Here is a 21,531-nt window from a genome sequence, read left to right as displayed (position 1 = left end):
GTTGTGGCTGGAAGGCCAGGATAGTTCAACCGAAGGGCTTTCATGCTGTCCATCCCTTAGGCTCTGGCCCCTCAAAACCAGAGAAGGGACTCTCCTCTTTCAGCCCGGTGAAAGAGTGGTCGGATAGCAGAAGGGATGAAGCCCACTTTCCTAGGGCTCAGTGTGTGCTTTCCAACTGTGTGAAGACTGAAGACGTGCTTGAGTTTCTAGAACATACCATACTCTGCTCTTCATCCGGGCCTTCGCACCTGATGTTCCTGCTGCTGTCAATGCACTTCTCCCAGTTCTTTATACATCTCGCTTCTGGTCATTCAGGTCTCAGCTCAAGTGTTATGTCTTCAAAGAGGCCCACAACCCACCATAATTTCCTTCCCCAACATAACCTCCTCTTGCTGTCTTCGTAACTTTCACTTCTTTTTTAATTTCTTTATTGATTAAGATATTATATGTGTTCTTATTCCCCCATTACTGCTCACCTCCCATTCATGCCCCACCCCCCTGTTGTCTGTGTCCATTGATTAGGCTTATATGCGTGCATATAAGTCCTTTGGTTGATCTCTCCCCCTTACCCCCACTGTCCCCTTCCTTCCCTGAGGTTTGACATTCTGATTGATGTTTCTGTTTCTGGATTTATTTTTGTTCATCAGTTTATGTTGTTCATTGTATTCCACAAATGAGTGAGATCATGTGATATTTATCTTTCTCTGCCTGGCTTATTTCACTTAGCATAATGCTCTCCAGTTCCATCCATGCTGTTGCAAATGGTAAGAATTCCTTTTTTACCACAGCGTAGTATTCCATTGTGTAGATGGACACTTCTGATATTATTCATTTTCCTGTCTGTTCTGACATGTCTACCCCCAGCACAACAACTACACAGAGAGAGAAATCTTTGTTTTCCCCGGAGCATCTCCCCAGGCCTATCACACGCAGCACAAGGTAAACAGCTGAAGTCAATTAGTACTTGTCAAATACAGGTGAGATGAAGGCTTGGGAATCAGGCCTGGATTAGATTCATGTTGACAACCCCTCCCTCAGCTAGACTAGGCATGTAGTCTTTGGGCCTCACTTCCGTCCTCTATGAAATGGGCATATCATACAGATGTGTAACCTGCCGGATACAGCGCAAGTGAAGCCAGTAGTAGGGATATGGCTAAGTAACTGGTGGCTTGGGTTACTATTATTAGCCTCCTGGTCTGGGCTCAGGAGGCCTTCCCTTACTTCTGGAGAGCCATACCGAACCAAGCTCAGAGTCAGGGGCAGCCCACGCCTCCACAATGTCTCCAGTGCTCACCATTCAAGGTGGATGGAGAAGGAGGAGTTGGCACAGGGAAGTGGAGAGGGGAGAACCCAGCTGGGCTGGGGATGGGCAGAAGCAGAGACTCCTCTAGAAGCATGGAAGGAGCAGCACTTGCCAAAACCGGTTTGGCTCAGTGGATAGAGCGTTGACCTATGGACTGAAAGTTCCTGGGTTTGATTCCGGTCAAGGGCATGTACCTTGATTGTGGGCACATCCCCATTTGAGGGTGTGCAAGAGGCAGCTGATCGATGATTCTCTCTCATCGATGTTTCTAACTCTCTATCCCTCTCTCTTCCTCTCAGTAAAAACTCAATAAAATATATATATTTTTTTTTTTAAAGAAAGAAGTAGCACTTTTCAGTGGTTGCAAGAAGAGGCCCTTCTCACATCTTCACGGCTTTACACCCCAACTCCCAGCAGGACTTTGCGGCACCTTTTCTCCTCCCCAGCTTCCCTCTTTGGTGGGGAGACGGAGCCAAGTGTTCAGGATGTGGTAACAGCGAAGGTGACTGGCCGTTTCTGGCCTCCACCAGCGCCGGCTTCCGGGCTACCAGCTGGGAGTCCGGCTGGCCATGGCAGCCTGGGCTTGCGGGCTCTGTTCCCAGGATGGAGCAACTGGCCTCTCCCCGGCGGGAACGCCCAGCGCCTGGCATGTGCGCACAGGCCCGCTGCCTCTCGCCATCTAGGGAAGAGGGGGCGCGGCGCGGAGGCTCTAACAGCTTTTTTTAGCTGGGCCGCTGACTCACACCTTCCCGGCCCGGCCCGCCCCGCCCCAAGGGGCCCAGGGCCCCAGCCCTTGCTCTGCAAGTGTCAGGCCGGAAGTGAGAGACCGCAGGTCCCAGCGAAGGTCCCTGCCATCCGGCCCGCCCTGGAGAGGCTGCATGATTCCGAGCCAGGGCTGTGGGTAGAGTGGTGTTCCCTCCCGCAGCAGGCCCAGTCTGCGTTCCCCACGCCACGCGCAACCATTCTCTGAGCCCTGAACACCTCCAGGAAGGGAACATCCATGAGTGGATGGAGCAGCAGATGGCGCGGGGACGTGGAGGGGGGGAGAACCCAGCCGGGCTGGGGACGGGCAGAAGCAGAGCCCCCTCTGGAAGCTCGGAAGGAGCAGTGGTTGCAAGAAGAGGCCCTTCTCACATCCGGATCGCCCCTCCCCCTCCTTCACCGGGTGGACTGGGAGCCCCACCCCGCCTCCAGCACCTGGCAAGTCCAGACGGAGGGGACCGATTTATTACCTCCCCCGCCCAAACAAGAAGCGCAGGCAGGCGGGCTGGTGGGAGGGAGGGAGGGCCGTACCACTGACACGGTGAGGGGAACGCAGGCTGGCCCACTGAGCAGCAGCGGGAGGGGGCGAGGCCAAGAGGCAGTCTGCTGGCCAGGCCAATGCGAGGCTCCAGGTGGGGCAGGACCAAGTGCGCACCAGCCGTCAGACATGCTCAGTGCCTTCGCCTCCCAGCTGCCATCTCTTGGGCCAGCTGGGAGGTGGCCGGGACACCCAGGGCCCGCGAGAGCCGTTCCTCGCTGGGCACCAGCCAGGGCCCTGGGGAACCGGGGGATCGGTCGTCTGGGTCCTGCGTGCGGCGCTCCCGCTCCGAAGGAACCGCCAGGCGGTCCGCTGCCCGCTCTGGGCTGGGCTCCGGGCTGGGCCGGGTCTTGGGCGTCGTCGGGGATGGAGGGTGAGGAAGTGGGGAGGCGCTGGCGCTAGGAGACCTCGTCGCCTCTGGTCCCCCAGGATCTGGGCTGCGATCTGGGAATGGGCGGAACGCAGGTTAGGTTGGGGGAGCTGTAGAGAGAGCTGGCCCCTTGTCCAAAGGTGGCCCGAAGACTCCAGGTGCTGAGACAGAGACCCCGCCCCTTGTAGAAACCTCCCATCAGGGCCTGGACGGGTCCTTCAGGATTAGACACTACCCCTCAGGACACCCAGCCCCTCCTTTCCAGAGACCCTGCCCCTCCTGGATCCGGAACCCCTCAACCCTCAGAAATCATTTCCCACAACCCCCAAAGGAGATCAAACCCCGCCCATCTAAGTCCCTAAAGCCTCCGCTGCACAAGCCACCTCCCTCTGCTCCCAACGCTGCCCCTGTGAGCCCTTGTCTTTAGGAAGTAGGACCCCTACCCACTGTGCTGCCCTCCCACCCCTTCCCACTCACCCCACTCAGCCTTCCCCTCCAAGTGCCGCACTTCCTTCCAGACCCCTTCCTTCTTCCCCCTCTCAGTACCTTCTCATGCTGAGACCCTCCCCACCTCACCCCCCCTTTTGAGGACGCCATAACCCCCTCGCAGATACCAAACTCCCAACCTTCCCCACTGAGACCACCAAACCCTTCTCACCCAGTCACCCAGCCTCTCTATTCTGGGACCCTCTCCTTCCCTTTCCCGATCCCAGATCCTTCTCCCCTGGGAGACCCACCATCTCCTCTGTGGGGTCCGCCCCCCCTCTCAGGCTTGCTGGGGTGGGTCTCCAGAGGCCTGCTCAGCACCAGGTGCAGCCGGGGACCTCCACTGCGGATCCGCTCCACCACCTGGGCGTGGGTGAGACCCTGCGTTGACACGCCGTTGACTTGAAGCACCAGGTCACCAGCCTGTGGGAGCACAGGGCGAGGGGTGTTGGAGGAAGGGCAGGTGGAGAGCACCCTGACCCCCTGACCCAGGAAGAGGGCAGGCTCACCTGCAAGCGACCGCTGCGCTGTGCTGGCCCGTCCCTCAGCAGCCCCCGCACCGCCAGGGGCGTGTCTCTGGCCCCATCTCGGCCTCCACTCAGCGTGAGGCCAAAGCCCGCAGAGCCGCGCACCAGCTCCACACAGAACGGCCCAGAGGCCTGGGGCGGCTTCGAAGCATACCTGGGCTTAATTGGAGTCACTTGGGGCAGCACAGTCCGTGTCCCCAGGGTCTCTGACCGACGATGCTAGAGTAAGGACACGCGTGTACATACATTGCCGGTCTCCAGGCGGGTGGCCTGGGTTAGGAGGACTAGGTGGTACCTGGGGCCGGTGTTCCACGAAAGTGGGATTAGGCAGGCGACTGTCCGTGACCTCTATGTCCGCAGAATCCAGCTCGCTCATGGCTGGGGGATGAAGGGAGGGAATCCAGGGTTGAATGCCATGTACACAGCCCAGGTCCTGCCCCCTGAGCGGCCATTCTAGCCTCATCTCATGGACCTGCCCATTGAACTAGTCTCCACACACTCCAATGGCTGTCCTGATCTCGATGTAATAGTCCCCGGCCCTGAATCATTGAATCATCCCCACACCTTCCTACTCCTAATTACACTGGGACCTTGCCCCTCCAATAAACCGCAGGCCCACCTGGGAGGGTGCAACTCCGGGATTTGACTCCAGAACATTCCAGGCTCCGCCCTCTTAATAGCCTATAAATCTCAACCAATTCCTGACATTTTGAGGTGCCTGCCACAATGAATGTACAGGCTCCACCCTCTGCACCAGTATTCCAGGCCCGCCCTCAGCTCCGTGCTCGCCCTCCACACCCTCCAGGCCCCGCTTCCTCAGGAATGACATTCAGAGCCTCCCTATGGGCATCCTCGCACCCTCAACCCATCTTCCAACACTCACCTCCTGCCATGGCCTTCCCAGTGTCATCTCCTAGGAGTATTCTAGGGTAACCCAAGGCCCCCCGCCCTCGCATCTCCCTCCAAGCCCTGTCCTCCTAACTCACACCGGCCCCCTGGGAGCCCAGCTCCAGTCCTCTCCCCTCCACCCCCCCTCGCCCTACCCCGCCCCGCACTCACCATCTTTGGGGCGTAGACCCAATGTGGCCCCCGCCCTGCGGACCAGCGCCGCCACATCGGCCGCGGCTCTGGCCGCCAGGGGGCGCGCGTCCAGCCGCGCCAGAAGCTGCCTGGCGCTGGGGCCCGCAGGCTGGGGAGGGCGGCGGCCTGCTCCGGGCGGGTGGGGAGAACGGGTCAGAAAAACCCCGCGATCGGCGAGCCCCCACACTCCCCGACGTCCGTCCACAGACCTAGAAGGCCCCTCAGGATCCCCGGAGCCCCTCCACTCCCGCGGGAGTTCCGGAGGTCACCGACTGTCCCTCTCATCCTCTGTGAACCCCACCTTCACGGGTACCCCTGTGGACACCCCCCCCCCGCCTCCACGACATCCCTGGGGACAGCTGTTTGGCCCAGTATCCCTGCACCCTCCGGGGGGCCCCGTGACTGTCTCTACAACTCCCGGAATGCCCCTTCCTCACCCTCATTCCAAATTCTTACCCCCAAAATACGAGAGGGACCCCGACTTCCCCACGGTCTCTCCCCACCACCCCCACCCCCTAGCCCCCGTGGCCCGGGACTCCGACTCCCCCTCCTGATGCCCTGGCCCCAGACTGCCCTCTGTTATCCCCACGGGCCCACTCCTAAGCCCCCCAAACTCATCACAGGCCAGTGACCTGGGCAGGTCCCTCCCGCACATCCCCCCAGAGGCCCCTGAGAGCCCCCCACCCCCAGGCTGGCGCGCAGCCCCGGGGCGCGGGGCGGGAGGGGCCTCCAGCGCAGCCAGGGTCGCTGGGCCCCTCCTGCCACTGCCGCCCGGGACCAGGCTGCCTGTTTACCACCTGTCACAGGGCACGGGAGGGAGCGCACAGGCGGGGCGAGGTGTGCGAGAGACGCGCCTACCCTCCCCCCGCCCCCCGCCCTGCCACCGCCTACCTCCTCTGCTCCCCCTAGGGTCCGCGGCGCCCCTCGCGCGCGCCTCCATGACCCGGAGTCGCCCCGGTGGACACAGCCGCCCGCCGCGTTCGGAGCGCCCGCGCGCACTCACCTGGCTGCCCGCCCGGCCTGGCCGAGGTGAGGCGGCCGTTCCGTGCCTAGCGCCCCAGCCGGCGGGGTGACCTACCTGGCTGCAGGCAGAGAGCCTGGCTGTGGGCGCCAGCGCTTGGCCTCGCTCTGCCTTCTGTATGAACCCAGCCTGGCCAGCGTTCTCCGTGACCCGAGCACCGCTCCCTCGGCCCTAATCCTTGTTACTCTCCCCAGCTTTGCAGCCCTGGTGGCGTGCCTCTCGGAGATCCCCTGCCCCTCCAATCCATCCCCTGGGCTGTCCTTGTGCATCCCCTTCCTTCACAGAATCCCCAGGACTGAGCGTCTTCCGGTGGAAGAAATCCCCACCTGCAGACCCTGGAGCACCCATCCGATTGGCAAGCTTCCCGTCCCATGTCTGAGGCATCGAGGCTTCAGTGCTTGGCAGCCTGCCCGTATCATCCATGCACTCAAGTCCCTCCCACTCAGGGATCACAGAGCCTCCATCTCCCGTTCCCTGACCTGCAAGGCCCTCCCTACCCCATCCACCAGTTCAGGAAACCCCCAGCACAGAAATATAAGCTGCCCTCTGCACCTTTAGAGCTGGAAATATTTTTAAAAATATATTTTAATTGATTTTTTTACAGAGAGGAAGGGAGAGGGATAGATAGTTAGAAACATCGATGAGAGAGAAACATAGATCAGCTGCCTTCTGCACACACCCCACTGGGGATGGGCCGGCAACCTAGGTACATGCCCTTAACCGGAATCGAACCCGGGACCTTTCAGTCCGCAGGCGGACGCTCTATCCACTGAGCCAAACTGGTTCCGGCTAGAGCTGGAAATATTGAGAGTGGGGCAGAGCGGTGAAGGAGGTTCATGTATCCCCCCCTTCAGCGCAGGGGGGGCGGGCTGAGCTTGAGGCCCATTGAGCAATCTAAGGCCACAGCTTGGGTCTTGAGGATTGCCTAGGGCAGTGGTCGGCAAACTGAGGCTCGAGAGCCACATGCGGCTCTTTGGCCCCTTGAGTGTGGCTCTTCCACAAAATACCACGGCCTGGGCGAGTCTATGTTGAAGAAGTGGCGTTAGAAGAAGTTTAAGTTTAAAAAATGTGGCTCTCCAAAGAAATTTCAGTCCTTATACTGTTGATATTTGGCTCTGTGAACTAATGAGTTTGCCGACCACTGATCTAGGGTATCTGGTCAGGTCAGAGGTGGGGGAAGCAGGGGACTGCAGGAGGAATGAAAGCAGAGACCATGCAGAGACCATTCACCTATGACAGCACTGGGACCAGGAAAGGTGGATGAGAGAGGTTGCCCAGCCAGCCAGAATGGACGTCAGGACACTGTGCATCCACAGCCTGCAGTGAAAGAGTCAGGGCCTGAGTGATGCTGGGGATGAACTGCCTGAAGCCGGTGCTGTTGTCACCTGGCTGCTGGGCCCTGGGCAGGTGACCGAGCCCCTGCAGCCTGCTTCCTCTCCCATGAAGTGATAGTTACAGGCTGTCCTCACTGTCCCCATTCCTCCTTCCACTACAGTAGCTCTGCACCCAACTGCCCCCCCCCTCCCCAGGCCTATGTCCCCAGACATCCACACCTTTACAAATCCGGAAAAAGCTTCATTTCTCCCCTCTCATCGCCTGGTGACCCCTCCCACCGAGGTGCCTTGAAAGCGTCCTCAAGTCCAGGACCCAACTGCCTCTCAACTCTCCAGGGGACTCGCCCTTCCCGGTTTTTGAGCCCCCAACCCTATCAGGCTCAGGGTCCTCAGCCCTTCCATGGCCCCAAAGGTTCCCTTCCCAGCCCACTAGTTCCTCAGTAGGGGCTGGCTTAGGCAGATATTCACTGCAAAGTTACTGAGTGCCTACTTGTGCCAAGCTGGCACTGCCATGGGTGAACCTGAGAGGGGGCGGTGAAGGATGGAGAAAAGATAGACAAGAGAATAAAGCTGGGTCCAGGTGTGATGCTCATCTCTGATGGAGAGACAGCCTACATACAGCCTGCAAGCCCGGTCTTTTATAGCCAGATTCCAGGGGGCAAAGTAAGGGCTTGGTCAAGATGTTTACAGTGTTCTTGGGGGGGGGGGCTAGAATCTATTCGATACTCAATTACATGCCCCTGATCAAGCTTTGTTTACTTGCTGCACCTCTCAAAGCCCATTAGCGAAGAGGGACCCTCGGTTTGGACCATAAGGTTAAGCTTACAACTATAGCCTTTGACTGTAATTGTGCTGGGACATGCACGTGGCTTTGCCATGAGAGGATCGTGCCCCCTTACTAGTCCCAGGCTTGAACCTGTCCAAACGCTGTAGCCGCTCTCCACACCTACTATGTGCAAAGCTCTGTTGGAGGCTGTGGAGTTCCCAGGTCACTTGGGCTCCAGTTCTGCATCTCATTTTTAGGGATCAGGTCTGGGCGTGGAGTCTTTAACTTCTCTGCACTCGACTGCCCCTTCTTACACGTGGAATAACACGTGGGTGGAAGAAGGGCCCCAGCCCAGGGTCCAAGGATGAGAGAGGCACCCGGGGCAGAGCGAGGCCAAGCGCTGGCACTCACAGCCAGGCCTCCTTGCAGGACGCCAGGTAGGTCACCCCGCCCGACCGACTGAGGCGCCAGAGAACAGGCCGCTCCCCCGCACCCCCACCCCAGGGCCAGGCCAGGCTGGCGGGCAGGTGAGTGCGCACGGGCGCTCCAGCGTCCTTGGCGGCTGTGCGTCCACCTGGGCGACTGGGTCATAGAGGCCCACACGGGGGAGGGAGGGCATCACGGACCCTAGGGGGAGCAGAGGAGGTACGGCGGTGGGGGGGGGCGGGAGAGGGGGGTAGTTGTGTCTCCCGCACACCTCGCCCCGCCTGTGCGCTCCCTCCCGTGCCCTCAGACAGGTGGTAAACAGGCAGCCTGGTCCCGGGCGGCAGTGGCAGGAGGGGCCCAGCGACCTTGGTTGCGCTGGAGGCCCCTCCCGCACCCGCGCCCCGGGGCTGCGCGCCAGCCTGGGGGTGGGGGGCTCCCAGGAGCCTCTGGGGGAATTGCGGGAGGGGCCTGCCCAGGTCACTGGTCTGTGATGAGTTTCGGGGGCTTAGGGCGGGCCAGTGAGGATAAGCAGGGGGCAATCTGGGGCCAGGGCGTGGGCCTAGGGCACTGCCCAGGGCATCTGGAGGGGGAGTCGGAGTCCCGGGCCACTTCCCCAGATGTCCTAAGAGACCGTATTGCAGGGTAAGAGTTTGGAATGAGGGTGAGGAAGGGGCATTCGGGGAGTTGCAGAGACAGTCACGGGGCCCCCGGAGGGTGCAGGGATACTGGGCCAAACAGCTGTCCCCAGGGATGCCGTGGAGGCGGGGATGGGGGTGGGGGGTGGTTTAACACACGCGTACCCGCGAAGGTGGGGTTCACAGAGGATGAGAGGGACAGTTGGTGACCTCCGGAACTCCCGTGGGAGTGGGAGGGGCTCCGGGGATCCTGAGGAGCCATCTAGGTCTTCGGGGAGTGTGGGGGTTCGCTGATCTCGGAGTTTTTTTGACCAGTTCTCCCCCACCCGCCAGGCGCAGGCCGCCATGCTCCTCAGCCTGTGGGCCCCAGCGCCAGGCAGCTCCTGGCGCCCCCTGGCGGCCAGAATCGAGGCCGATGTGGCGGCGCTGGTCCGCAGGGCGGGGGCCACAATGGGTCTGCACCCCAATGACTTGCGTCATTGTTTCCCACTGGGCTATAAGCCTCTATAGAGGAGGAGGTCTATTTTATTTGTTTTTTTAATTATTATCTTATATTTTTATTGATTTCAGAGAGGAAGGGAGAGGGAGAGGGAGACAGAAACATCAGTGATGAGAGAGAATCATTGATTGGCCGCCTCCCCCGGCACATCCCTTACTAGGGATGGAGCCTGCAACCAGGGCATGTGCCCTTGATTGGGAATCAAACCCGCGAACTTTCTTTGCGCAGGCCGATGCTCTAACCACCAGTCGGGGTTATTTTATTAATATTTGAACCTAGAGCTTGTCGAGTATTAAATCTTGCATCGGTGGGCATTATTTACATGTCTATTTTGTATTATTTTACACAACTGGTATTCAAAGATTTCCCCCCTCTAATTATTTATCTTACCTACACTTTCCACACGAGTAGGGCACAGTAACATGTACACAGTAGGCGATCAATAAATACTTGCCAAATACAAATAATGAATGCAGGGCGAGAACGACACTACCTCTTACCACGCCTACCTCCCCGGAGGAATTACATTTCCCAGCATGCTTGGCGCTAAGTGCGTCTCTAAAGTCAAAGCGGCAACTACTTCCCACGGCCCCTGATTCGTCTTCGCGGATAGATGCCGCAGTGCTTCACGGGAAATGTAGTTCTAGCGCCCGTCCTCCGGCCTCTGGCAAACTGAGCCCAAACTAAACTTCCCAGCAAGCAGCGCGCGGGCCTGGGAAGAGGAGCAAGATGGCGGACTCTGAAGAAGGTGTTTCGAGGACCGGGGGACCCTCTACTGCCCCAATTTCATTTAGCTTCAGTCGTACGGCCCGAAGACGGCTGGCCGACCGGGGAGACGACCAGGGTGCGACTTCGGAAGAGAAGGATTTCCTGAAGACCGTGGAAGGAAGGAAGCTGCAGAGGTGAAGCGCTGGTTCTTTCAACCCTTGGGCATCGGTGCGGTGGGTGCGAGGGGGAGAATGCAGTCTGAGTTGACTGTCTCGGTGCCAGTGGCCTGGAAAGCCTGAGTGCCGCGTGAGGAAATTCGTGGAGGAGAGAAGGCGGGAGTGTGTAGGACAGGAGGTACTGAGCCTGATGGCCCTGGGGATTGACGAGAGAGAACACATCCTGAGAGGGGGGTGTCTTAGGATTTGGGGGCCCTGAGGTGTGTGCGTTCTGAAAGAAGGAAAGGAGAGAATGACAGGACCCTAGTGTCTCAACTGAAATGGTGAGGCTTGTCCGGTATGGGGACGGAAGGAAGCGGCAGATTGAGGTTGGGGGAGACCATCCTCGGGCTAATTTGGAAAGGCGAGTGTGGAGAGTCTGGACTGAAGATGGTGATTTGTGGGTCATTGTGGAAGCCATTGACTGAGGACTGATCACTGGAAGGCACAGGTAACTGTTGGGGGTGGAGGAGGGCACCATTCATTCAGAGATGTAACTGAAGAACCAGACAGAGCCTGGCCCGTGGGCCTGTGGGTGAGTTTGACTCTGTGTTTTCTCTGAATGAAGGGTTGTGGCTCAGCACCATTGACCGTGCTACTCTTCCGACTTAACCCCTTTGTGTTTACATCAGCGTGAAGCCCACAGAAGCCCCCAAGGAGCTCGTCATCCCTTTGATCCAGAATGACCCTCGCAGGCAGCCACTCACCCAGGCCCCTGGCCTATCCACAGACGTTGAGGACATTGGGGATGGGGTGCTGACCCAGGCTGTGAAGGAGCTCATTGAGGGTGAGTGACCCCTCTTTGCCTTGCCCCGGTGAAGGAAGAACACTAGGAAAGTGGAAGGGTATGGTGGGACCTCATTGCTCCCTCCCATTCTTCCTCAGAATCCAAGAAGTCTCTGGAGGAAAGAGAGAATGCGGGTGTCGACCCCACGCTCGCTATCCCCATGATCCAGAAAGGATGCACCCCCAACGAGGAAGGGGCAGGCAGCGAGCCCCGGGCTGAGACAGTGAGCTGGCCCCTCACCCCCCTCCTGCCCCAGCCGCTCTTTGCCCTGTCTGCCAGGCCTTCCCTGCACAGAGCAGGGAAAGTCTGTGTGTGTGTTAGAGGCCTGCTGCCTACCCCTTCCTCCTTCCATCCTTTGGAGTGTTTGGGGAACACCAAGGAGACTGATGTAACGGGATTGGAATGAGTGAAGGGGAGGGCCATGGTGAGGACCTCGGGTTTACTCTGAATGGGATGAGAGCCATGAGAGGGCCCTGAGCAGAGAAGGGACAAGGCATGATTTGACAGGATTTCTCTGGCTGCTGCGAGCAGAACAGACTGGTAAGCAGAGATGGAAGCAGAGACCTACTGGCCACAGATGATGGAGACTGAGACAAGAATGTAGGAGAGAGACTTGGAAGGACAGCTAGGGTTTAATGATAATGGTAAGAGCAGGGTGAGTACTCTTAATGGCAGCAGCAACCCAGACAATGGCATTTTGGCAGCAAATCTATGTGATACGTATCCAACATGGAGGCAACTTGTGTGTCTGGAGTGAGTATAAAGAATTGAGGGAGCCCTAATTGGTTTGGCTCAGTGGATAGAGCGTTGGCCTGCAGACTCAAGGTTCCCAGGTTGGATTCCGGTCAAGGGTATGTACCTTGGTTGTGGACACATCCCCAGGAGGGGATATACAGGAGGCAGCTGATTGATGTTTCTCTCTCATTGATGTTTCTAACTCTATCCCTCTCCCTTCCTCCTTCCTCTCTGTAAAAAAATCAATAAAATATATATTTTTAAAAAGAACTGAGGGAGCCCGGCTGGCATGGCTCAGTGGTTGAGTGTCATGGTTCGATTCCCAGTCAGGGCACATGTTCGGGTTGTGGCCTGGATCCCCAGTGTGGGGTGTGCAGGAGGTGGCTAATCAATGATTCTTATCATTGATGTTTCTATCTCTCTCACCCTCTCCCTTCCTCTCTGAAATCAATAAAAAAAATATTTAAATAAAAGAATTGAGGGAATTAAAAAAAAAAAGGAGGGAGTGATGATGAGAGGTGAGACCATGAGAGATGAGGGTTGTGTCCACAGAAGGAACCAAGTCTGTCTTTTATACCCATAAACCTACATTTTACCTCTTCACTCAGTTTTTTGCAGTGCCTTTTGTTGTTTTGTTTTGAAATTTTTATTTATTGATTTTAGAGAGAGAGGAAGAGAGAAAGAGAAAAACATTGAGTTGTTATCCCACTTATTTATGCATTCATTGGTTGATTCTTGTATGTGTCCTGACTGGGAATTGAACCCATAACTCTAGCATGGCAGGATGATGCTCTAACCAACTGAGCTACTAGACCAGGGCTGCAGTGCTGCTTTGAAGCGTAGTTTTCTTTCCTTTCCTTTCTTTTTTTTTCTTTTTCTTCCTTCCTTCCTTCCTTTCTTTCTTTGTTTTAATGCTCACCTGAGGATATTTTTCTACTAATTTTTAGAGAGAGTAGGAGGACAGAGAAAAACATCAATGTGAGAGAGACACATTGATTTGGTTGCCTTCCCACACTCCCCAACTAAGGCTGGGGATTGAGTCTGCAGTCAAGGTACATGCCCTTGACAGGAAGTAAACCTGGGGCCCTTCATTCTATAGGCCAACACTCTTTCCACTGAGCCAAACCAGCTAGGGCAGGAGCCTAGTTTTCTTATAGCCCCAGATCACCATCTCTTTTGACTGAACTGTTCTCATCAGCCTTCAGATGTCTTCTGGTTTCCCTATTATAAAAACAAACAAAAAAAAAAACTTTCACTTTACTCTCCATCCTGTTCTAGCTTTGGCCTCATTTCTCTCGTTTTCCCTCCTCTTGCAGTTTCATCCATCCTTCCTCTCACTCAGCCTAGAAACCTTATCATCACCTTTGACTCCCCCTCTTTATCTCATACCCTGTATACAATCGGTCAGCAGAATCCTATCATGTCACTTTCCAAAATACATCTAGAATCTGACCGCTTCTCCCCATCCACCACTGGCATGCTGGTCTGAACCACTAGCATCTCTCATCTGATCTATTAGTTACTCACTAGCTGATCCCCCTTGGGGTTGCCACCCTCTTGTGACTCCTGACCAGCTCTTTTAATTAATTTCTTGCCAGCCCTCTCTGCCTCTGCATCTCTGTTTCAGTCAGGTTGACTTCCATGATGGTTTTCACACCTACCACATCTTATCTGCCTCAGGGCCTTTGCATCTTCCTTCTCACATCCTCATGGCTTCCCGTTATCTCCATCTGATCTCTCCTCCCAATGTCAACTCAGTGGCACTCCCTTCTTCATCTTTCTCATGTCCTTAACCTGCGTTCCTTTCCTTCATATACCTTATCGCCACCTGACATATCATGTTTTATGTATTTTATTTCTTCTGTGTCCTGTAATTTGAATATAAGCCCCACAAGGTCAGGGTTTTTTTTTGTGTCTGTTTTGTTCATTGCCTTATCCCAGTACCTGGCACTGAATAGGTGCTTTGTAAATATTTGTTGAAGGACTGAACTAGAGGCGTAAAGTGAGGGATAGCAAAAGTCGATCAGAAGTTACCCTTAAGCTGATTGGAAAAGAAGCATCGAGGGTTACCCAGTAGGGGATAGCAGATGCACTTCAGAGGCCTCTTAGTGTGAGCAAAGTCTGACTGTTCTTCCTCCTTCTGAACCTGCAGGTGCCCGAGGAGGCCGATTATGAGGCGGTCCCCGTGGAGGCGTATGGGCTGGCCATGTTGCGGGGCATGGGCTGGAAACCTGGCCTGGGCCTCGGTCGCACCTTCAGCCAGTGAGTTCTGGGGTAGGCCCATGGAGACAACAGACAGAATAGTAAACGGGACCCCTGCAGTGACGACGTCCACCCAGAATCAGCTAGGCATGGGAAGGGCACATTACCACCCTAACCAATCCAGGAGTGTCTTCCACTGCTCTTCCAAACTCCTGTTTGCCCTTTGAAACTATGATTGAGTCCCATTTATGGAAAGACCGCCTCTCTGGGCATCAGCTTCCTTGTCTGAGAAACGGGGATAATAACAGCATCGAGTTCCAGGGCTGCTGTGAGAAATAAGTGAACTTGTACATGTAAAGCACTCGCAGGAGGTCCCGGCCCCCAATAAGCATAGACTAGACATTTGCTGTTACCGCACAGACTTACAATCCCTCCCCACAGTTCTAAACTCCAAAAACATTCTGAAAACCGAACTTGTTTTCATGAATGCTTTGGCAGCCAAGTGTGGCCTGAATTGACATTGTTTTGTAGTGTATATTCTCCTGCTTGGTATGAATATTTATATGATTTCCCTTGTAAAAAAAAATATTAGTGAATTTGGTTATACTATGGGTCTTATGTAATGGGTGGCATATGTAACATGTTATTAGGTTGAATCCAATGAGATTGTCATTTCTGTAGGTCAAAACTGCTCCTACCATGAGATGGGGAAGTACACTCTTAAACAGTTTGAAAGGGTGGGATTTGGGTAGGGATTGGGGTGGGGGGAAAGGCAGCATTGAAGACCTTTACATACCCCCCAAGCCCATATTTTGTGCTCTCTGCAGAGTGGTGAAGCCCCCTGTCGCCTCACTGAGACCTAAAGGGTTAGGCCTGGGCGCCAACCTGGCTGAGTTCCAGGCCCTGGCCCCCTCCGGCCCCCACCGCCCGCCGAGGCCAGGTGAGCAAGAGAAGGATAAGGAAGACCAGCCTCAAGGACTGGTAGCTGGAGGTGCTGTGGTGGTTCTTTCTGGCCCTTTTCGAGGCCTCTATGGGAAGGTAAGGAACCGAGATGTGCCAGGAGCCAAAACAGGCAGCAGAAAAGACTGATGTGAGGGTCAGGATGGAGAAGAATTGGGTTTGGGATAGAAAGGCTGCAAGTCCTTGTCTTGTCTTTTAGGCCTTATTTGGTAACTTGGGGCCACTTGCTGGGCCTTTCTGAGCCTCCGTTTCTAGCTAAGGGGGAGAGAGTGCCATATGTCACAAGTGCATAAGGATGGCCAAGCCCCACAGTCTGGTGGGGGGAACACAGGGACCCCTGGTCCAAGCCCTCAGGGGTCACAGTCTGGTGGAGGAGACACAGGGACCAGTCCCAGGCCTCACGGTCAAAGTCAGCCTTCAGAGGCCAATGGCCATCCCTTAGATTCACTTCCAGGACCCGGCCTGGACCAAGCTTGGTCCCCACTCTCAGGGGTCACAGCCTGCTGGGGGAGACATGGGCAGGCCGATGAGAGGTAAGGGCGGAAAGCTTGGTCCTAGGAATGTAGGTCGAGTTCGCACAACCTTTGCCTAACTGCCTCTTCCCAACACTTTAGGTGGAAGGCCTGGATCCTGACAATGCCCGGGTCATGGTTCGCTTGGCCACGGGGAGCCGCATGGTGACTGTCAGTGAGTACTGCCTACGGCCTGTCTCCCAGCAAGAATTTAGCAAGAACTCCAAGAACTCCTTGGATCCCAGTAAGTGAGCTCTTACCTAGCTGGGGGTGAGAGGGCTTGTCTTGGGCTCGCATGGTGTGTGTGTGTGTGTGTGTGTGTGTGTGTGTGTGTGTGAGTGATCTGTAGGGGGGGCAGCAGTGAGTGGAGATAGTGGTTTATTCAGTCGGGTTGAAGAAAGATTGATCTAGTAACCATGAGTCTTTTTTTTTTTTTTTAAATATATTTTACTGATTCTTTCACAGAGAGGAAGGGAGAGGGATAGAGAGATAGAAACATCCATGAGAGAGAAGCATCAATCAGCTGCCTCCTGCACGCCCCCCACTGGGGATGTGCCCGCAACCAAGGCACATGCCCTTGACCGGAATCAAACCCGGGACCCTTCAGTCCCCAGGCTGATGCTCTGTCCACTGAGCCACACCAGCTAGGGCTGACCATGAGTCTTTAGCCTCTTTCTGAACTAGAAGAAACGGGTGTGAAAACCATTTTCGACCCTTGGGAGGTCTATTTAGGGTGGCGAACCTCTCTTTTGCTAGGGAGTGAGAGCAGCTAGGACTATGGCATAACCAGGGGTGGGGGGAGCATTTTAGGCATGTTGGCAGAGTGGGGCAGTTTGGCAGATGGGAGGTGGGAGATGGGTGCCAGCGGGGCTCCCCAGAACTCCTAGCCCGCACCAGGCAGGCGGCTCGGGCAGGCACTGTGGGCACTGGCTGTGGCGGTTGAGAAAGGCTTCCTGATGGAGGCCGAGACAGGTGAGAGGAAGGGAAGGGCATTCTGGTGACGCAGGCACAGACATGCTTGGGAGAAGGGGCACTGAGGCAGAGGGGAGGTGGTCTGAGGCTGAGGTGAGACATTGAAGGTCTTTCCTGGTTCTCCCCCTTGAACAGGCCACGCGAGCAAAACCTCCTCAGGGCCGCAGAACGGAACGGCCTCGCTGGGGAAGGGCTCAGAACTTCCCAGCCGGCAGAGAGCGGAAGAGAAGCGGAGGCACCTTCCAGAGCGGTGGGGCCCTGGGCATCTGGGATGACGGAGGAAGGTAGGGGTGTGGGGAGGCTCCGGCAGTCAGAGAAGGCTTCCAGGGCAAGGCAGGTGCATGGAAGGAACTAGAAACGGTACTGTGGGTGGGCTTTACGGCATCAGCAAAGGCGGGGTGACCAGAACGCACATGTGACTAAGCCTGGGGTCTGCTCTGTCTCCACAGACAAGATGAGCCTCCCGCCAAGAGGGAGAAAGCAGCCTCGAGGAGGCAGCACTGGTTGCACAGGGACTTGCGCGTGCGCTTTGTGGACAAGCTGCATAAGCGCGGCCAGTATTACAACACCAAGGTAGGCACCCCAGCCCAGGTCCCTTTGCTCCCCGCCCAGGGACCGGGCCCCCTTCACTCACTGACGTGCTCATGTCCCCGGCCCTCTCCCCAGATGATCATCGAAGATGTCCTCAGCCCAGATACTTGTGTGTGTCGGACAGATGAAGGCCAGGTCCTGGATGGTGAGTCTGAGGGATGGCCACTGGGTCATCAACATCCTGGAGGCTGATCAAGAAGGCTGTCTTAGCCCTAGCCAGTTTGGCTCAGTGGCTAGAGCATCAACCTATGGATTGAAGGGTCCCGGGTTCGATTCTGGTCAATGGCACATGCCTGGGTTGTGGGCTCAATTCCCAGTAGGGGGGGATGCAGGAAGCCACCAATCAAATGATTCTCATCATTGATGTTCCTCCCTTCTTTCCTCCATCCCTTCCTCCCCCTTCCTCTCTGAAATTAATAAAAATACTTAAAAAAAAAAAAAAGAAGAAGAAGAAGAAGAAGGCTGTCTTACTTAGCCTGGTTGCCATGGCTCAGTGGTTGAGCATCAACCTACAAAGCAAGAGGTCACAGTTCAATTCCTGGCCAGGCACATGCCCTGGTTGTGAGTTGCGGGTTCGATTTCCATTGGGGAGCATGCCGGAGGCAGCTAATCGATAATTTTCTCTTATCTTTGATCTTTCCCTCTCTCCCTCCCTCCCTCCTTCCCTCTCTTTCTCCCTCTCCCTCTCCTCTCCTCCTCCCCTTTCCTCTCTGAAATCAATAAAAATGTATTCTTTTAAAAAGGCTGTCTTAAACCAAAAGACTGTCCAGGCAAAAGCGGGGAGGTTGGGCAGAGTTGGAGTTTTTTGCAAGGCCCCGCATTCTTGATGTCAGATACTTCTCTGAGCCCCGCTTTCCACGTCTGCAAGAGCAGCCTGGAAATGACCCATTTCTTCCTGTTGTGACTGATGCTTTATGTGGGAGGGTGTTGAACCCCCCCATGCAGGGCAGGGTTTAAGCATGGTCATAGTACGCAATGTCCTGTTACCACCACCACCGTCATCACCGTATGTAACTGCTCCCTTTAGTACAGCTATTGCTAGGAACTGCTCTTAGGTTTCCTGGTCTGTGAAACGGGTGTAGTAGGACTCCCATCAGCCAACGGTACAGGCGGCTCCATGGAGTCCATGAAAGACCCTTCTGACAGGACCCTGGCGGGGCTGGCCCTCGGCTGCAGACCTCACTCGCCTTTCCTTCTCTGCAGGCATCAGGGAAGACATGCTCGAGACCCTCATCCCCAAGGTCCAGGGCAAACGGGTGATGGTGGTGCTGGGGCCACAGGCTGGAAGGGTGAGTCCCGGACCTGGGGAGGGGCAGTAGAAGCAAGGGCTGGGGCAAGGGATGTCCCAGGGTCTGAGCTGGCCTGGCTGATGTCAACTGTCCCTCCTCTAGGTGGGCCGCCTGCTGAGCTGGGACAGAGAGCAGAGCCAGGCTGTGGTGCAGCTGCGGAGAGAGAATCGGGTGTTGGAGCTTCACTACGATGCTGTCTGCGAGTACATAGGCCCCGATGACTCCGATGAAGACTAACCCATGGACCCGTTCCACTCCCCAGGTGCCACTTCCTGGTTTTTTGTTTGTTTTTTAAAAATATATTTTATTGATTTTTTACAGAGAGGAAGAGAGAGGGATAGAGAGTCAGAAACATCGATGAGAGAGAAACATCAATCAGCTGCCTCCTGCACACACCCCACTGGGGATGTGCCCGCAGCCAAGGTACAAGCCCTTGCCCGGAATCGAACCTGGGACCTTTTAGTCCGCAGGCTGATGCTCTATCTACTGAGCCAAACTGGTTTCAGCTGTTTTGTTTTGTTTTTAATGAATCTTTATTGTTCAGATTATTACAATTGTTTCTCGCCGCCCCCCCATAGCTCCCATCCACCTGGTCCCCACTCCACCCTCTGCCCTTACCTCACCCCCCACTGTCCTCATCCATAGGTATATGATTTTTGTCCAGTCACTTATTGTTTGGTGTTGGTTTTTGTTTTGTTTTTCAGTTCCCAGTTCTGTACATTGTCAGAAGCCTGCCTTTGTCACTGCTCTGTCCTGCGCTTGCAGTTCAGCCTGGGACAGGGACGGCATGAAATGGATGGACCAGAGGGAGGCTGGACACAAACCTAGTATTTATCAGCACTTTGTGTAAAATAAAACGCATTTCAAATACTTAGACGAAGAGCTCATCAATGGTACGCCGAGCAGTGAGTGGAGGTGGGAGGGGCACCGAGCGGGGACCACTTCATTTTTCAGCCCTACCGCTCTGCTTGGGCTGCCAGACCAGTTAAAGGATCCATTCGCTCACGAACTCACTCAGAACACAGAAGCTATGACGTCTGTCCCCTAAGCAGACACTGTGGAGTCTGGAACACCACATCTCCGGACAGTTGTCTGAGCAGGAATCCTAGCAGTGGCTCTGCTTCTCATCTTGGTTCACAGCATAACTTGAGTCCAATGATGGCAGTGAAGAGGAACGGAAGCATCTACCCACGAATGGGATATGTTAGCCCTCCTTTCCAAAAGAGGCAGTTATGTTTTTAAAATACATTTTATTGATTTTTTTACAGAGAGGAAGGGAGAGGGATAGAGAGAAACATCGATGAGAAACATCTATTAGCCGCCTCCTGCACACCTCCCACTGGGGATGTGCCCGCAACCAAGGTACATGCCCTTGACCAGAATCGAACCCGGGACCCTTGAGTCCGCAGGCCAGTGCTCTATCCACTGAGCCAAACTGGTTAGGGCTAAAAAATCTTTTGCCTTGCGGCTGGGTAGCTCAGTTGGTTAGAGTCATCCCAATAGGCCAAGGGTTTTGGTTTCATCCCTGGTTAGGCACAGAAAAGAATCAACCAGTGAATACATACATTGGTGGAACAACAAATCGATGCTTCTCTCTCCCTTACATTCTTTCTAAAAAAATAAAATAAAAACTGAGAAGGGCTCTGCCACAGGTAGAATTTAGTTGCTCCAGGTAACTGGATTCTCAAAAAGGTTATTGTCAGAGTCCTCAAACTTTTCTGTTTAATGGTCTGAGATTCAAAATCAACAAGGGAAGTCAGAGTTTAAGCACAATTGCTTTTTTTTCTTTTTAAAAAATTGTTATTGAGCCCTAGCCAGTGTGGCTCAGTGGATAGAGCGTCACCTGCAGACTAAAAGGTCTCAAGTTTTATTCCGGTCAAGGCCACATGCCCGGGTTATGGGCTCGATCCCCAGTGGGAGACTTGTAGGAGGCGGCCGATCCATGATTCTCTCATCATGGATGTTTCTATCTCTCCCTCTTCCTTCCTCTCTGAAATCAATAAATATATATTTTTTAAATTGTTGATTTTAGAAACATCAATTTGTTATTCCATGTATTTTTGCATTCATTGATTGATACATGTGCCTGAGCAGGGATGAAATGCAAAACCTTGGCCTCTCAGGATGACTATCCAACTGAGCTACTACCCATCCAGGGTGGCACAATTGTTTAAATCATCCCCAGTCACTAAGCCATAGATGTAATAAGCAGGATTTGAGTTAGATCTAGGCCAGTCATCAGCAAACCGCGGCTCGCGAGCCACATGCGGCTCTTTGGCCCCTTGAGTGTCCTAACGCCACTTCTTCAAAATAGACTCGCCCACGCTGAAAACCAACTTCTGCGCATGGGCCACAAAGCTCCAGTCACACTGTACGTGCGTGCCCAAACGTATTTTGTGGAGGAGCCATACTCAAGGGGCCAAAGAGCCGCATGTGGCTCGCGAGCCGCAGTTTGCTGACCACTGATTTAGGCCACTGGTACAAAGTCCTGGTGGGTCAGAATGTGGCACAGTGCTGGAGAACTTAAAACACTCCTAGAGCAGGATGGCGAAGCAGTTGCTGTCCCCACTGCCAAGCAGTGGCAGCCTGCTGTTCAGAACCACAATGAGAATAGCCATGTGCTGCTAAGGTAAGAGATGATTACAGAACCTTCCAGTATTTACTAACCCCAACATGAAGCACACTTGCACAGACTGACTTTTTTGTCATTCCCTGATTTCAGAACTCGTCTGTTTTCAAGATTGGCCAAACAGGCTTGTTAAGGGAGATAGCAGGCACAAACCCTACTCCTAGCTCACCCCTCTCCGGGCATT

The 21,531-nt window shown here is 54.9% G+C and overlaps 2 protein-coding genes across 4 annotated transcripts; one reads left to right on the top strand and one right to left on the bottom strand.

Moving 5' to 3' along the window:
• Positions 1 to 2,508: 2,508 nt before the first annotated feature.
• MAGIX (MAGI family member, X-linked) lies at positions 2,509 to 6,149 on the bottom strand. Of its 3 annotated transcripts, none has more exons than XM_084870141.1 (7): positions 6,070 to 6,149; positions 5,046 to 5,192; positions 4,282 to 4,364; positions 3,969 to 4,205; positions 3,711 to 3,882; positions 2,777 to 3,047; positions 2,509 to 2,622 (listed from the first exon to the last, which is right to left on the bottom strand). In XM_084870141.1, the coding sequence occupies exons 3-7, from the start codon at positions 4,360 to 4,362 to the stop codon at positions 2,532 to 2,534; spliced, it is 852 nt and encodes a 283-aa protein (XP_084726267.1). In that variant the 5' UTR covers positions 4,363 to 4,364; positions 5,046 to 5,192; positions 6,070 to 6,149; the 3' UTR covers positions 2,509 to 2,531. The 3 variants fall into 3 exon arrangements, with proteins under 3 accessions (XP_084726267.1, XP_084726265.1, XP_084726266.1); XM_084870139.1 differs by having other exon boundaries at positions 5,958 to 6,082; XM_084870140.1 differs by having other exon boundaries at positions 2,509 to 3,047; positions 5,958 to 6,082.
• Positions 6,150 to 10,443: 4,294 nt separating this feature from the next.
• On the top strand, positions 10,444 to 19,592 carry GPKOW (G-patch domain and KOW motifs). Its single transcript, XM_084870136.1, has 12 exons — positions 10,444 to 10,649; positions 11,303 to 11,457; positions 11,556 to 11,680; positions 14,345 to 14,454; positions 15,222 to 15,432; positions 15,969 to 16,110; positions 16,974 to 17,088; positions 17,288 to 17,411; positions 17,505 to 17,574; positions 18,633 to 18,718; positions 18,821 to 18,980; positions 19,423 to 19,592. The coding sequence occupies exons 1-11, from the start codon at positions 10,477 to 10,479 to the stop codon at positions 18,953 to 18,955; spliced, it is 1,446 nt and encodes a 481-aa protein (XP_084726262.1). The 5' UTR covers positions 10,444 to 10,476; the 3' UTR covers positions 18,956 to 18,980; positions 19,423 to 19,592.
• The last annotated feature ends 1,939 nt before the right edge of the window (positions 19,593 to 21,531 follow it).

The sequence above is a fragment of the Pipistrellus hanaki genome (genome assembly GCF_964339955.1).
Source record: "Pipistrellus hanaki genome assembly, chromosome: X".
NCBI classification, from domain to species: domain Eukaryota; kingdom Metazoa; phylum Chordata; class Mammalia; order Chiroptera; family Vespertilionidae; genus Pipistrellus; species Pipistrellus hanaki.
This window is presented reverse-complemented; position numbering and strand designations above follow the sequence as displayed.

What these genes read in the sequence shown, in the direction of transcription:
- MAGIX (XM_084870139.1), bottom strand. Translation starts at nt 6,006, where the DNA reads ATGGAGGCGCGCGCGAGGGGCGCCGCGGACCCTAGGGGGAGCAGAGGA. An exon ending in CCCTAGGGGGAGCAGAGGAG is followed by an intron (nt 5,193 to 5,957) that starts GTAGGCGGTGGC and finishes CGCCCGGAGCAG; the next exon opens with GCCGCCGCCCTCCCCAGCCT. An exon ending in TCGTGGAACACCGGCCCCAG is followed by an intron (nt 4,206 to 4,281) that starts GTACCACCTAGT and finishes TCCTTACTCTAG; the next exon opens with CATCGTCGGTCAGAGACCCT.
- GPKOW (XM_084870136.1), top strand. Translation starts at nt 10,477, where the DNA reads ATGGCGGACTCTGAAGAAGGTGTTTCGAGGACCGGGGGACCCTCTACT. An exon ending in TGTGAAGGAGCTCATTGAGG is followed by an intron (nt 11,458 to 11,555) that starts GTGAGTGACCCC and finishes ATTCTTCCTCAG; the next exon opens with AATCCAAGAAGTCTCTGGAG. An exon ending in CAAGAACTCCTTGGATCCCA is followed by an intron (nt 16,111 to 16,973) that starts GTAAGTGAGCTC and finishes CCCCTTGAACAG; the next exon opens with GCCACGCGAGCAAAACCTCC.